The sequence below is a fragment of the Scyliorhinus torazame genome, chromosome 9 (genome assembly GCF_047496885.1).
Source record: "Scyliorhinus torazame isolate Kashiwa2021f chromosome 9, sScyTor2.1, whole genome shotgun sequence".
Classification (NCBI taxonomy): Eukaryota; Metazoa; Chordata; class Chondrichthyes; order Carcharhiniformes; family Scyliorhinidae; genus Scyliorhinus; species Scyliorhinus torazame.
Window position 1 is genome coordinate 161,281,086 of NC_092715.1, and position 14,964 is coordinate 161,296,049.

The 14,964-nt window shown below is 47.9% G+C and overlaps 1 protein-coding gene across 10 annotated transcripts in view; it reads right to left on the reverse strand.

Moving 5' to 3' along the window:
• Positions 1–14,964, reverse strand: part of agtpbp1 (ATP/GTP binding carboxypeptidase 1) — a 462,243-nt gene that overhangs the window by 200,400 nt on the left and 246,879 nt on the right. For all 10 annotated transcript variants that reach the window (XM_072516701.1, XM_072516698.1, XM_072516700.1 and 7 more), the window contains 3 exons: positions 9,247–10,034; positions 8,209–8,292; positions 8,017–8,103 (listed from right to left, as the gene is read on the reverse strand). In XM_072516701.1, coding sequence (XP_072372802.1) covers positions 8,017–8,103; positions 8,209–8,292; positions 9,247–10,034 — 959 coding nt within the window. The remainder of the gene's footprint in view (positions 1–8,016; positions 8,104–8,208; positions 8,293–9,246; positions 10,035–14,964) is intronic.

Sequence of the window (14,964 nt, forward strand, 5' to 3'; positions counted from 1 at the left end):
AAAGTGAGGTAGAGTGAGAGAGGTGTAAGGAGGGAAATCCAGAGCATGAAGAGCTGTCAGTATGAATTTCTTAAGGGAAGAGTGAATTCAATAGAGTTCACCAAACATATTTGGAAGCAAAAGAGACTTGATGAGTTTAACATGTTTGATTAAGTAAGTCTGCATGGATTTCAATAAGGATTTAAACATGGTGCCACTTGGCAGTCAGGTCAGAAAAGTAAAAGCCCATAGGTTCCAAGGGAAAGTGGCAGGTTGGATCCAAAATTGGCTTGGTGGCAGGAAACAAAGGGTATGATCAAGGCATATTTTGTGTGACTGGAAGACTGCTTCCAGTATAGATCACCAGAGCATAAGACCATAAGATACAGGAGCAGAATTAGGCCACTCGGCCCATCGAGTCTGCTCCGCCATTCAATCATGGTTGATATTTTCTCATCCCATTCTTCTGCCTTCTCCCCATAACCCCTGATCCCCTTATTAATCAAGAATCTATCTATCTCTATCTTTTTAAAAAATATATACTTATTAAAGTTTTTTAACACAATTTTTCACCCTTACAAACAATAACCCCCCCCCCCCTCGTAACAAAATAACAAGAAATCGCACAAAGCAAGATATATACATGGTAAAATGATATGTTACATAGCTTTGTACACTGGCTCTCTCCCGCACGTGCCAGTTTCCCCAATCCTTCATGTTATCTCTTGCTCATCCACCCTCCCAGGCAAGCCCCCATTCTCCCCCACCCCCCCTCCCCCTCCCCCTCTCCCAGGACGTCCCCCCCGCCACCCCCCCTCTAGGTTGCTGCTGCTGCTGACCAACCTTCCTCTAACGCTCCGCAAGATAGTCTAAGAACGGTTGCCACCGCCTGTAGAACCCCTGCGCAGACCCTCTCAAGGCAAACTTAATTCTCTCCAGCTTTATGAACCCAGCCATGTCGTTTATCCAGGCCTCCACGCTGGGGGGCTTCGCCTCCTACCACATTAGCAAGATCCTTCGTCGGGCTACTAGGGACGCAAAGGCCAGAATGCCGGCCTCTTTCGCCTCCTGCACTCCCGGCTAGTCCACTACACCAAATATTGCTAGCCCCCAGCTTGGCTTGACCCGGACTTTCACCACCTGAGATATTGCTCCCGCCACTCCTCTCCAGAACCCCTCCAGTGCCGGACATGACCAAAACATATGGACATGGTTCGCCAGGCTCCCTGAGCACCTTCCGCATCTGTCCTCGACCCCAAAGAACCTACTCAGCCTCGCCCCCGTCAAGTGCGCTCTGTGAACCACCTTAAATTGTATCAGGCTGAGCCTGGCACTCGAGGAGGAGGAGTTAACCCTACCAGGGCATCAGCCCACAGACCTTCCTCAATCTCCTCCCCCAGCTCCTCCTCCCATTTACCCTTCAGCTCCTCTACCAGCACTTCCCCCTCTTCTTTCATCTCCTGGTATATTGCCGACACCTTGCCCTCCCTGACCCATACACCCGAGATCACCCTGTCTTGAATTTCCTGTGCCGGGAGCAACGGGAATTCCCACACCTGTCACCTCACAAACGCCCTCACCTGCAAATACCTAAAAGCATTTCCCGGGGGTATCTCAAACTTCTCCTCCGGTGCCCCTAGGCTCGCAAACGTCACGTCAATGAGCAGGTCCCCCAGTCTTCTAATCCCCGCCCGATGCCAGCTCTGAAACCCCCCGTCCATCCTCCACGGGACAAACCGGTGGTTACCCCTGATCGGGGACCACACTGAGGCTCCCATTGCACCCCTATGCAGTCTCCACTGGCGCCAGATCCTTAGCGTTGCTGCCACCACCGGGCTCGTGGTATACTTCGACGGCGAGAGCGGCAGCGGTGCCGTCACCAACGGTCCCAGGCTCGTTCCTTTACAGGACGCCATCTCCACCCTGTTCCATGCCGCCCCCTCTCCCTCCATCACCCACTTGCGGATCATCGCCACATTTGCTGCCCAGTAGTAGCTCCCCAGGTTTGGCAGCGCCAACCCTCCTCAGTTCCTACTGCGTTCCAGAAACCCTCTCCTTACCCTCGGGGTCCTATTCGCCCACACAAACCGCATAATACTCCTACTTACTCTCTTAAAAAAGGCCTTGGTGATCACGATGGGAAGGCACTGAAACACAAACAGAAACCTCGGAAGGACCACCATTTTGACCGACTGCACTCTACCCGCTAGCGAGAGCGGTAACATGTCCCATCTTTTGAAGTCCTCCTCCATTTGCTCCACCAACCTCGTCAGATTCAGTTTATGTAGGGCACCCCAACTCCTGGCTATCTGGATCCCCAGGTACCAAAAGCTCCCCTCCGCACTCCTCAGCGGTAGATCCCCTATCCCCCTTTGTTGGTCCCCTGCCTGTACTACAAAAAGCTCACTCTTCCCTACATTGAGCTTAAAGCCCGAAAACTCCCCAAACTCCCTTAGAGTCTGCGTGACCTCCACCATCCCCTCCATTGGATCCGCCACATACAACATGTCATCCGCATAAAGTGACACCCAATGCTCTTCTCCCCCTCGGATCACTCCCCTCCATTTCCTAGACTCCCTCAATGACATGGCCAAGGGTTCGATCGCCAATGCAAACAGGGGGGACAGGGGGCACCCCTACCTCGTCCCTCGGTACAGCCGAAAGTACTCCGACCTCTGCCGGTTCGTCACTACACCGGGGCTCTGTAAAGGAGCTTAACCCAACTGATAAACCCTCCCCCGAACCCAAACCTACGCAGTACCTCCCAGAGGTGCTCCCACTCTACTCAGTCAAAGGCCTTCTCCGCGTCCATAGCTGCCACTATCTCCGCCTCTCCCTCCTCCGATGGCATCATTATCACGTTTAAGAGCCGCCGCACATTGGTGTTTAATTGCCTGCCCTTTACAAATCCCGTCTGGTCCTCGTGCATCACCCCCGGGACACAGTCCTTGATCCTCGTGGCCAGCACTTTTGCCAGCAACTTAGTATCCACATTGAGGAGCGAGATCGGCCTGTACGATCCACATTGCAGTGGGTCCTTGTCCCGCTTTAGGATCAAAGAAATCATTGCTTCCGACATTGTCAGGGGCAGGGTTCCCTCCTCTCTTGCTTCATTAAAGGTCCTCACTAGTAGCGGGGCCAACAGGTCTACGTACTTCCTGTAGAACTCCACCGGGAACCCATCCGGTCCCGGGGCCTTCCCCGCCTGCATACTCCCCAAACCATTGCTCAGCTCCTCCAACCCAATTGGTGCCCCAAACCAGCCACCTCTTGCTCCTCCACCCTTGGGAATCTCAGTTGGTCTAGGAATCGTCTCATCCCCTCTCCCCCCGCTGGGGGCTGGGATATGTACAGCTCCTCGTAGAAGGCCTTGAATACCTCGTTTATTTTCGTTGCACTCCGCACCGTGGTTCCCCTTCCATCCTGGACTCCCCCTATTTCCTTCGCTGCCATCCTCTTACGGAGCTGGTGTGCCAGCATCCGACTAGCCTTTTCCCCATACTCGTAGGTCACCCCCTGCGCCTTCCTCCACTGTGCCTCTGCCTTCCCTGTGGTCAACAGATCAAACTCCGTCTGGAGACGTCGTCTTTCCCCTAGTAATCTCTCCTCAGGGGCCTCTGCGTATCTCCTGTCCACTCTTAAAATCTCCCCCACTAACCTCTCCCTTTCCATGCCTTCTGTCTTCTCCCTATGAGCCCTGATGGAGATTAGCTCTCCCCTGATCACCGCCTTCAACGCCTCCCATACCACCCCCACCTGCACCTCCCCGTTGTCGTTGGCCTCCAAGTACCTTTCGATGCACCCCCTTACCAACCCACACACCAACTCATCTGCCAGCAGTCCCACATCCAGCCGCCACAGCGGGCGTTGGTCCCTCTCCTCTCCCAGCTCCAGTTCCACCCAGTGCGGGGCGTGATCCGAAACGGCTATGGCCGAATACTCCGTCCCCTCCACCCTCGGGATGAGCGCACTGCCCAGAACAAAGAAATCTATCCAGGAATAGGCTTTGTGCACGTGGGAGAAAAAAGAAAATTCCCTGGCCTGCGGCCTAGCAAACCTCCATGGGTCTACTCCCCCCATCTAATCCATAAACCCCCTAAGCACCTTGGCCGCCGCCGGCCTCTTTCCAGTCCTTGATCTGGAGCGGTTTAGTGCTGGATCAAACACTGTATTGAAATCCCCACCCATTATCAGGCCTCCTACCTCCAGGTCCGGAATGCGCCCCAACATGCGCTTCATGAATCCAGCATCATCCCAGTTCGGGGCGTATACATTTACCAACACCACCCACGTCCCCTGCAACCTACTGCTCACCATCACATATCGCCCTCCGTTATCCACTACGATAGTCTTGGCCTCAAATGACACCCGCTTCCCCACCAATATTGCCACCCCTCTATTCCTCGTGTCCAGCCCCGAATGGAATACCTGTCCTACCCATCCCTTTCTTAACCTGACCTGGTCCGCCACCTTCAGATGTGTCTCTTGGAGCATGACCACGTCTGCCTTCAGTCCCTTTAAGTGCGTGAACACTTGGGCCCTCTTTACCGGCCCGTTCAGGCCCCTCACGTTCCACGTTATCAGCCGGAATGGAGGGGCTCTCACCCCCCCCGGCTAGCAATCTCCTTTTCTAGGCCAGTCCCGTGTCAGCAAGCCTTCCCCCCCCCCCCCCCCCCCACTAGACCCGTCTAGCTTTTTTGCTCCCCCCATATCACTCCCGTAAGTCAGCTGACACCTGCTGACCCCAGCTTCCCCCCGCCGTCCCATTGACCTCCCCGTGTGGGAGTGTCCCAATCAGTATGCGTTCCACCATTCCCCTTCCCGCCTTTCTTCCCTAGCGCGGGAAAAACCCCGCGCTTTCCAAAGTCTACCCCGCCCCCTCTGGCGCAGCTCCTGTCGCGGCCTTGTCTCTCTCCCCCAGCCCATGTAACATTTCCTGCGCGTGATTGACCCCCTATATACAACAACCATCACACATTAAACCTCAAACATCCCCCCTACCCTCACAAACCCTCAGTTTGAGTCCAACTTTTCCGTTTGTATGAAGGTCCACGCCTCTTCAGGCGTTTCAAAATAATAGTGTTGATCCTTGTGTGTGACCCACAGTCGCGCTGGCTGCAGCATTCCGAATCTCACTCCTTTCCGGTGCAACACCGCCTTGGCCCGGTTGAAACCCGCTCTCCGCTTTGCAACCTGTGCCCCAGTCCAGGTATATTCGGATCTCTGCATTGTCCCACTTGCTGCTCCGCTCCTTCTTGGCCCATTTCAGGACCCTCTCTCTGTCCGTGAACCGGTGAAATCTCACCACCATCGCCCTTGGCGGCTCATTTGCCTTGGGCCTCCTCGCCAGCACCCGGTGTGCCCCATCCAGCTCCAGCGGCCTCGAAGGGGCCTCCGCGCCCATCATAGCATCGTGCTCGCGTATGCCCCGGCATCGGCCCCCTCCACTCCTTCAGGGAGACCCAGGATCCGCAGGTTCTTTCTCCTCGACCTGTTCTCCAGGTCTTCGAGTCTTCCCGCCCACCTCTTGTGCAGCGCCTCGTGCTCCTCCACTCTCACCGCCAGGCCCAAGATCTCGTCCTCATTCTCACTGACTCTTTTCTGTACCTCCTGGATCTTTACCTCGTGGGCCTTCTGGGTCATCCCTAGTCCTTCAATTGCCGACAACATAGGCGCCAGCATCTCCTTCCGCAGCTCCTCGAAGCAGCGCTTGATGAACTCCTGCAGCTCCAGCCCGCACTCCGCTTTGTCCCCAGCCGCTGCCATTTTGCTTTTCTTCCCTCGCTTCTCCCGCTGCTCCAATGCCGCTTTTTTGGCCGTTTCACTTCTGGTCCGGTCCATAAACGTTGAAGGGGGACCTCTCTCTTCTCTTCCCCATGGGTTGTCTTCGAAAAGATTTCCGTTGGGGCTCCTCTAAAGAGCCCGAAAGTCTGTGATAGCGGGAGCTGCCGAATCGTGCGGCTTAGCTCCACATAGCCGCAACCGGAAGTCTATCTATCTCTGTCTTAAAGACACTCAGTGATTTGGCCTCCATGGCCTTCTGTGGTAAAGAGTTCCACAGATTCACCACCCTCTGGCTGAAGAAATTCCCCCTCATCTCTGTTTAAAAGGATTGTCCCTTTAGTTTGAGATGGTGTTCTCTGGTTCTAGTTTCTCCTACAAGTGGAAACATCCTCTCCACATCCACTCTATCCAGGCCTCGCAGTATCCTGTAAGTTTCAATAAGATGCCGCCTCATCCTTCTAAACTCCAATGAGTACAGACCCAGAGTCCTCAACCGTTCCTCATAAGACAAGTTCTTCATTCCAGGGATCATTCTTGTGAACCTCCTCTGGACCCTTTCCAAGTCCAGCACATCCTTCCTTAGATACGGGGACCAAAACTGCTCACTATACTCCAAATGGGATCTGACCAGAGCCTTATACAGCCTCAGAAGTACCTTCCTGGTCTTGTATTCTGGCCCTCTTGAAATGAATGCTAACATTGCATTTGCCTTCTTAACCACCGACTGAATCTGTACGTTAACCTTAAGAGAATCGTGAACAAGGACTCCCAAGTCCCTTTGTGCTTCTGATTTCCTAAGTATTTCCCTATTTAGAAAATAGTCTAGAGCAGTACTAGGTCTCTTGTTTTTTGTGGCATCTATCAATGATTTAGACATGGAAGTAGGGGAAATAATTAATAAGTTTCCAGATTAGACAGAAATTGGCTGCAGGGTTGAGGGGGAAAACTGTAGATTTCAGGAAGATACCAATGAACTGGTCAGTTGGCAGCAAATATCAAATCCCAGTAGTCACAGTGAATTGAAAAAGATATAAGTCCATCTATTAGTCTTTACTATATTAAAAAACACTCACATTCATGAAAGCCATTGAAAATGTTTAAATCTCAAGTGCTTAATCCCTTATTAAAAACAAACTTCCCTTCAGAATCTTGTATGCTTCAATGAGATCATTCCTCATTCTTCTAAATTCCAGAGAATACAGGCCTAATTTACTCAGTCTCTCATCATCCGACATCTCTCTTGTCCCAGGAACCAACCAAGCGAACCTTTGCTGTATTGCCTCCAGGACAAGTATATCTTCCTTAAATATGGAGACCAAAACTGGACACAGTATTCCAAGTATGGTGTCATCAAAGTCCTATACAATTGTGGCAGGACATGTTTATTCTTCTATTCCAATAACTTACAATAACGGCCAACATGCCACGTACCTTCCAAATTGTTTACTGTACCTGCATGCTAACTTTTTATGTTGCTTTAATTGTAAATACAAGTCTCTCTGAACATCAGCACTTTACAAGTTTTAGAAAATATTCTGCTTTTCTATTCTTACGACCAAAGTAAATAACCTCAAACTTCCTCAATCTGTCACCTTGTTGCCCAATCACTTAACCTGTCTGTCTCTTTGCAGCCTCTTAGTGTCCTCAAAATTTGCATTCACACCCAAGCTTTGTATCATCAGCAAGCTTAAGACTTTCTGTTTCTTAGTTTAGGTCATTGATATAACTGAGTCCCCAGTACTGATCCTTGCATTACATCACTAGTCACAGCCTTGAAATGTGAAAATTCCCAATTTACCCCAACCTTTTGCTTCCTGTCCATTAACCAATCCTCTATCCATGCTAATGTATTACCTCCAACTCCATAAGGCTGCATCTAGTGTATCAACCTTTTTGTATGACATCTTATCAAATGTTTTTTGGAAATTCAATGGTGGTATTTGCAGCCACAAACTGAACTCTTCTCTATTTCTGCCAATTTCTGAACAATTATTTTAAACTGGAAGGTATTTTTTTTTAATTAAAAAAAGTACCCAATTATTTTTTTCCCAATTAAGGAGCAATTTAGCATGGCCAATTCACCTACCCTGCACATCTTTTTTTGGGTTGTGGTGGTGAGACCCACGAAGGCACGGGGAGAATATGCAAACTGAAAATGGAGGGTAGAATAAATTACGAAACACATTTCTGGATTGTTTAAGTTAATTCACGTGATTTTTTTTGGGAAGAATATACACATCCTCTCGATCTTACTTTCTGACTTGAATTGCTTTTCGAAGGTTTCCAGATTCAAATTGTGAATTGAATCTTAGCCTTTCTGCATCTTCAGGTATTGGATAGCTAAATGAGAGAGGGATATCAAAAAGCATTGAGTACATATATTGGGCAACATCACAGGTGAATATTAGATTATGTAATAAAGATTGGCAACTTTTATTCACTCACCTACGAAAATCAAGATCATATACAATTTTGTCAATAATGTCATTTGCATGAATCAGCCTCTCAATATCTTGGAATATTTTTGTTCTGTTATAAAAAAAAATAAATGTTCCATTATATATAAATATAGTGAACAATGATGTCATGCTGATTTTTCTTTTAATGATAGTTATACTGCTAGCATTAAACAAGCTATTCAAGTCAACAATAAAACCCAAACAGATTAAGTAAAATGCAGAAAGACCATTCATAGGTCTAATTTACTGATTTGATTTGGAGTTCAAAGGTAACTTTTTAAACACTAGAACCCTTCCCGATAGTTTATTCAAATAATTAAACAGTTGATAATTATTAAAAACACTCAAAATGTATAAAAAATAAATAAAAATCTTAGTGAATTCTACAATTTCATGCTATGACATTTTATACGGATATTTATTTTTCTTAAATCTAGCCTCTCATCCTATGACATTAAGAGGCAGAGCAAGGAAACACCAATTGCAAACAAGGCAGATTTGGTCTCATTTTTTTAAAGTCATAAAGCAACCTTTTTGATTGGTTTTGCATTCAATACATCTGAGCATTACAACTAAATTTATCAAATCTAATACACTGAGGTTTTTTTCTTCCTGTGTGTAGTGTAAAATCCTAACATGGCATATTTATTCTAATTATTTTATGGTTGGATTGTTCAGAAATTTTAGTGCATTATAGCACCATAAATCATCTTTTAAGATGGATTATTCATAAGGGATCAAAATATTTTCAACCCTTCCAGTTTAATGCTAAAATACACATCAGATGAGCCCAAAAAATCCAGTAAGGTATGATTTTATGCGCCATTAGTTAAACTGTGAAACTACTTTCTTTTCATTCTTCTCTTCTTCATAGTCAAACGGCTTATGAAATCCAAGCTTTGCATTACTGAACCACAACTTTGTTATTCATCTTCTTTTGCAATTTTCTCAATTCAGGTCATGCCACTGCTTTTCAGAGATTTCTCTCTTTTTTTTGGTAATAGCATATCACCTTCATACTCACCTTTGTACACCGTAGGGTCTGTCTATGAGATGTTCCTTGAACGGAGGTGGAATATGTCCAAAATAATCAGGATATGCTACTTCATTGTATCCAGGAACAGATTTAGTCTTTTTAACAATTTCAACATAAAGATCAGAGTCATGAAGTGGTTGCAAGACCCCTGGCTCCGGTAACTCAGAAATTCCTGGCTCTTCAGAACTTATAGAGGACTCATCCTCTGCATCTGTGTCAATGCCAGAACAGCATAATTGACCTAGCTGGGTACCAACCTGTTGCCAAGATGGAGGCTGACCAAATGATGAAACAAATAAAGACTTTCCACAACCAGAGAGCTGTTGACAGGTTTTGCTGCAGGTTTCCCCTAGTGTCAAAAAGCTGGGCTTATTCTCAATTCCACTCACACACCTTGAGTTCCAACATTTTACATCATCAGAACCATTATTACAGTGCAAAGACATGCCATCCAAGCCTTTAGCAATTTCATTGTTCAAGCATTGTGTAGAAGTATGCCCATTTTGTTTAGAATACCATGAGTTTACACTGTTTTTACTCTGCTGTTTGTTCTGCAGATCTATAAGTGTTGGTAGTTCATGATCCTTTGCAGCTCCTTGATAAACATTAGTTAGGATCTGTTGGTTTTCTGGAGTATCGCTTTCTGTAACAGTAACTTTAATCATTTTTCTTTTTGACGGCAGTTCTTCTCCTCCTGTAGGCACAATAATAGGTCCTGACTGTTGAACATCAGATATTGACGCACTGGCATGGTTTTCTTCACAGTGATTATATGCCTAGAACAAAGAAAGTTGAAAATACTAAGTTAGACGGGTTTATTTATATAAAGTAAGACCACACTAGGCCCATACTGGACTACTTTCATATATATAGATTACCGAAAGTTAACAGCTGTATGGCAAGAGTTATGATTCACCATCATATCTTGCGCTAATAGAAATTCAGCCTCAGTGGCTTTGGGGTTAGTTGGAATAGGCAACTCTGCCAAAGTCTTCCAAATTTAGTTTTGTTTATTTAGGAGTTTAACCTAGATGGACAATAAGGTCATTTGTTTCCATTCTTGCTAACTTTCGCATCTTCCATCTTCTGCTGAAGACATCAAGCTCTTGCTGGAGTAAAGTTCCATGAGTTCAACATGCCCTTTGTTGTCTTATCCAATTGGTCATTATTCATGTATTATCTAGCAGCAAACTGGACAAAACCAGTAATGTTCCCTGTAGCAGACTGGAAACCCTGTGGCAAAGAGGTTAAGTGTGGCAGTGATTTTCACATGCACTAGCAAACAATATGACCTTTAGTCCAGCAGCCTGGAGGTTGCAGAAGATTGCAACTGCCTGTTAATGTCCCGGTCTTTGGTTAGATTCAAAAACTGACTCTTGACCTGTACATGCCACCAGCTTGCTAAGATCCCTACCTGCTGTCTCTCAATGGGGCTAGTTGCTGCACTCATTTCTTAAAGTATTGCTCTACTGAAATGCAATTGATGCAACTGGCAATAAAACACTCATAACGAGGAGATAAATCTTATTGAGGGTAAGGAAGGCAGAAAATACCAGCAAGAAGCAATTTGGAAGCTTGATCATATGATATACTTAATTGTAGGTTAATAGTTCTCAGCCTTTTGGCTACAATCAAGCGTTTGTCGTGTTATTCACCCTGGGGTAACACGGACTGCAACAGGATGCAGATGAACAGTAAAGCATACACCAAACGTAGGCGTGGTTCAATATGATTTACTGAACTTCTGTAACAATGCACACAGCTTCCTGTGGGTTGACTCTCTACTACGCTAAGTAAACTAACATTAACTATCTAGACCAGGCTAGCTCTGATCCACATGCAGAAGGCATTGAATGATTTGTACACCCTGACTGTCACTACAGTTGTCATCAGTGGAAAGAGACAGAGTGCTAATGCCTCGTGTGTTTTATAGTTGGAAGCCCCCCTCTGGTTGTGTTCTGTCTTGTGATTGGTTATGTTCTTTCCTGTATGTTGATTGGCTAACCTGGGTGTCTGTCACGGTCTGTTTTTACCTCATGATGTGCATAGGTGCATATTATGACATCCCCCCTTTTTAAAAAAAATTTGTCGGTTGCTTAGAGCATATACAACATATTTACAGATATGACTATTTATAGCGAGTGGTGAGTGTCTAGCGTGCAGATACAGAACAATATGTACATAGGGAATATTTATAAGTCCAATCTCTGGGGCTGGTGTTGGATCCTTGTCGACCACCTGAGAGGTGGAGGTGGGGACGACGGCACCTTGACAGGCGGGGTTGCAGCCAGATTGGTGGCCTCGTGGAGCGAGGTGTCCGGAAAAGGCATAACGACAGCTGGGAACATGAGATCCGGTGGTGGCATGCAAGTTTGCGTAGTGCCCTTCTGTTGCGCCTGACAATGGATCCATCAGCCATGCGAACCACGAGCGACCTGGGAGCAGCCTGTCGAACAACAACAGTTGGAGCTGACCAGCCTCCACCAAACAACTTGATGCGAAGAGCATCTTCCGGAGAGAGCACCGGCAAATCAGTAGCATGAGCATTGTACGTTAGCTTTTGCTGGTTTCGGAGTTGCTGCACCTATTGCAGCACTGGGAGGTGATCCAGGCCAGGTAAATGAATGGCCAAAACAGTCGTCCGCAGGTCACGATTCATAAGGAGTTGTGCCGTAGACATACCGATGGACAGAGGGGTTGCCCTATATGCCAGGAGCGCAAGGTTAAAGTCAGAAGCTGAGTCCGCAGCCTTCCAGAGCAGTTGCTTCACGATATGGATCCCTTTCTCGACCTTCCCGTTAGATTGCGGGTAATGCGGGCTCGAGATAATGTGCTTGAACTGGTATAGCTTCACGAAGTTGGACCACTCTTGGCTGTAGAAGCAGGGACCGTTGTCGCTCATGACCGTGAGCGGAATACCATGCCTGGCAAATGTCTCCTTGCAGGCCTTGATGACAGTTCTTGATGGGAGGTCGGGCAGTTTCACCACTTCGGGGTAACTTGAGAAGGAGTCAATTATAAGCACGTAGTCATGTCCATTAGCGTGAAAAAGGTTGATTCCCACCTTAGACCACGGAGAGGTCATGATCTTGTGTTGCTGGAGTGTTTCTTTGGGCTGAGCAGGCTGGAAACGCTGGCAAGTCGCACAATAGAGGATGCTGCCAGGCCAATAGACAGCCTGCCGGGCCCTGCGCCTGCATTTCTCGATACCGAGGTGTCCCTCGTGGATCTGTTTGAGCACTAAGCTCTGGAGGTGGCGAGGAATAACAATACGATCCAGCTTGAGGAGGATCCCCTCGACAACTGTTAGGTCATACTTGACATTAAAGAACTGGCGGCATTGCCCTTTCTGCCAACCATTTGCAAGGTGATGTATGACCCGCTGCAGAAGAGGGTCCTCGGCAGTCTCTTCTCGAATGTTGACGACCCGTTCGTCTGAGGCTGGGAGGTTGCTGGCACACAGTTGCACCTGTGCCTCAATATGGTGGATGAAGTCGACCTCTTCACAGGGAGAGGTGCTGGCGCGAGACAGGGCATCCGCAATAATTAGTTCCTTGCCCAGTGTGTAAACCAATTCAAAATCATACCTGCGGAGTCGAAGGAGAATGCGCTGAAGCCTGGGCGTCATGTCATTCAAATCCTTGTGAATAATATGGACTAGGGGTCTGTGGTCAGTCTCTACTGTGAAGGTTGATAGACCGTAGACGTAATCATGGAACTTTACAATACCGGTGAGGAGGCCCAGGCACTCTTTCTCTATCTGAGCATACCTCTGCTCAGTGAGAGTCATGGCCCTGGACGCATAGGCCACTGGAGCCCAGGACGAGGAGTCATCCTTCTGGAGGAGCACCGCACCAATGATGTCCTGGCTGGTGTCTGTGGAGATTTTTGTCTCCCGCTCTGGGTCAAAAAATGCTAGTACTGGAGCAGTGGTGAGCTTTGCCTTTAACTTGAGCCACTCTGCTTGATGTGTGGGTAGCCAATGAAAGGCAGTGGACTTCTTCACCAGATGCCTGAGAGCCGTGGTGTGTGATGCGAGGTTGGGAATGAACTTTCCCAAGAAGTTAACCTTACCCAGGAAGCGGAGTACCGCCTTTTTGTCTTCCGGGGTCTTCATGGTGTTGATGGCCTTGACTTTGTCCGAGTCCGGTTGCATGCCCTGCTGGGATATTTGATCACCCAAAAACTTGATTGATGACATGCCAAAGGAGCATTTGGCCTTGTTCAACTTGAAGCCGTTGGCATGTATCATCTAAAGACTTGTTGGAGACGAAATATGTGTTCCTCTGGGGTCGTGGACCATGTAATGATGTCATCAGCATAAACCTGCACACCCTCAATGCCCTCCAGCATCTGTTCCATGATCCTGTGAAAGATTTCAGAGGCTGAAACAATACCAAATGGCATGCGGTTGTAACAGTACCTTCCAAAAGGTGTATTAAACGTGCAGAGCTTCCTGCTGGACTCATCCAGTTGTATCTGCCAGAAGCCACGCGATGCATCTAGCTTTGTGAAGAATTTGGCATGTGCCATCTCACTGGTTACCTCCTCCCGCTTCGGGATCGGGTACTGTTCCCACATTATGTTTCGTTAAGATCCTTGGGATCTATACATATGCGCAGTTCTCCAGAGGGCTTCTTCACACAGACCATCGAGCTGACCCAGTCAGTCGGTTCCGTCACTTTAGAGATTATACCCTGGTCCTGGAGCTCCTGCAGCTGCGCCTTCAAACGGTCCTTCAGAGGAGCCGGCACCCGGTGTGGTGCATGGATCACAGGTGTGGCATCAGGCCAGAGTAAGATTTTGTAGCGGTACGGCAGCGTGCCCATCCCACTGAACACATCCGGGTATTGTGACCGGATTTCGTCAATGTCAGCCTGAAGATTCATATTGGCAGAGGACATGGCATGTACGCGCTGGACAAGATTGAGTAGCTTGCATGCATGGGCACCAAGCAGGGAAGCCTCGTCAGGCTTGACGATTTCGAATCGCAGTGTGGCCTTGATGACCTTGTTGGAGACATGCAGGTGACAAGACCCTAACGCAGTAATGGCATTGCCATTATAATCAAGCAGCTGGCAGGCCGGCGGAAGAATTTTTGGCTACCTTTGGATGCGAGCAAGATCAGCTTGAGATATGAGATTGGCTGAAGCACTAATGTCCAGCTTGAACCGGATGCTGCATTGGTTGACTTGTACGACAGCACGCCATTCGTCCTCAGAATCCACGTTGAGGATGGGTAGGCGTGTTGCTGAATTTGAGGAACAAAGAACAAAGAAAAGTACAGCACAGGAACAGGCCCTTCGGCCCTCCAAGCCCGTGCCGACCATGCTGCCCGACTAAACTACAATCTTCTACACTTCCTGGGTCCGTATTCCTCTATTCCCATCCTATTCATGTATTTGTCAAGATGCCCCTTAAATGTCACTATCGTCCCTGATTCCACCACCTCCTCCGGCAGCGAGTTCCAGGCACCCACTACCCTCTGTGTAAAAAAAACTTACCTCGTACATCTACTCTAAACCTTGCCCCTCGCACCTTCAACCTATGCCCCCTAGTAATTGACCCCTCTACCCTGGGGAAAAGCCTCTGACTATCCACTCTGTCTATGCCCCCCATCATTTTGTAGACCTCTATCAGGTTGCCCCTCCACCTCCGTCGTTCCAGTGAGAACAAACCGAGTTTATTCAACCGCTCCTCATAGCT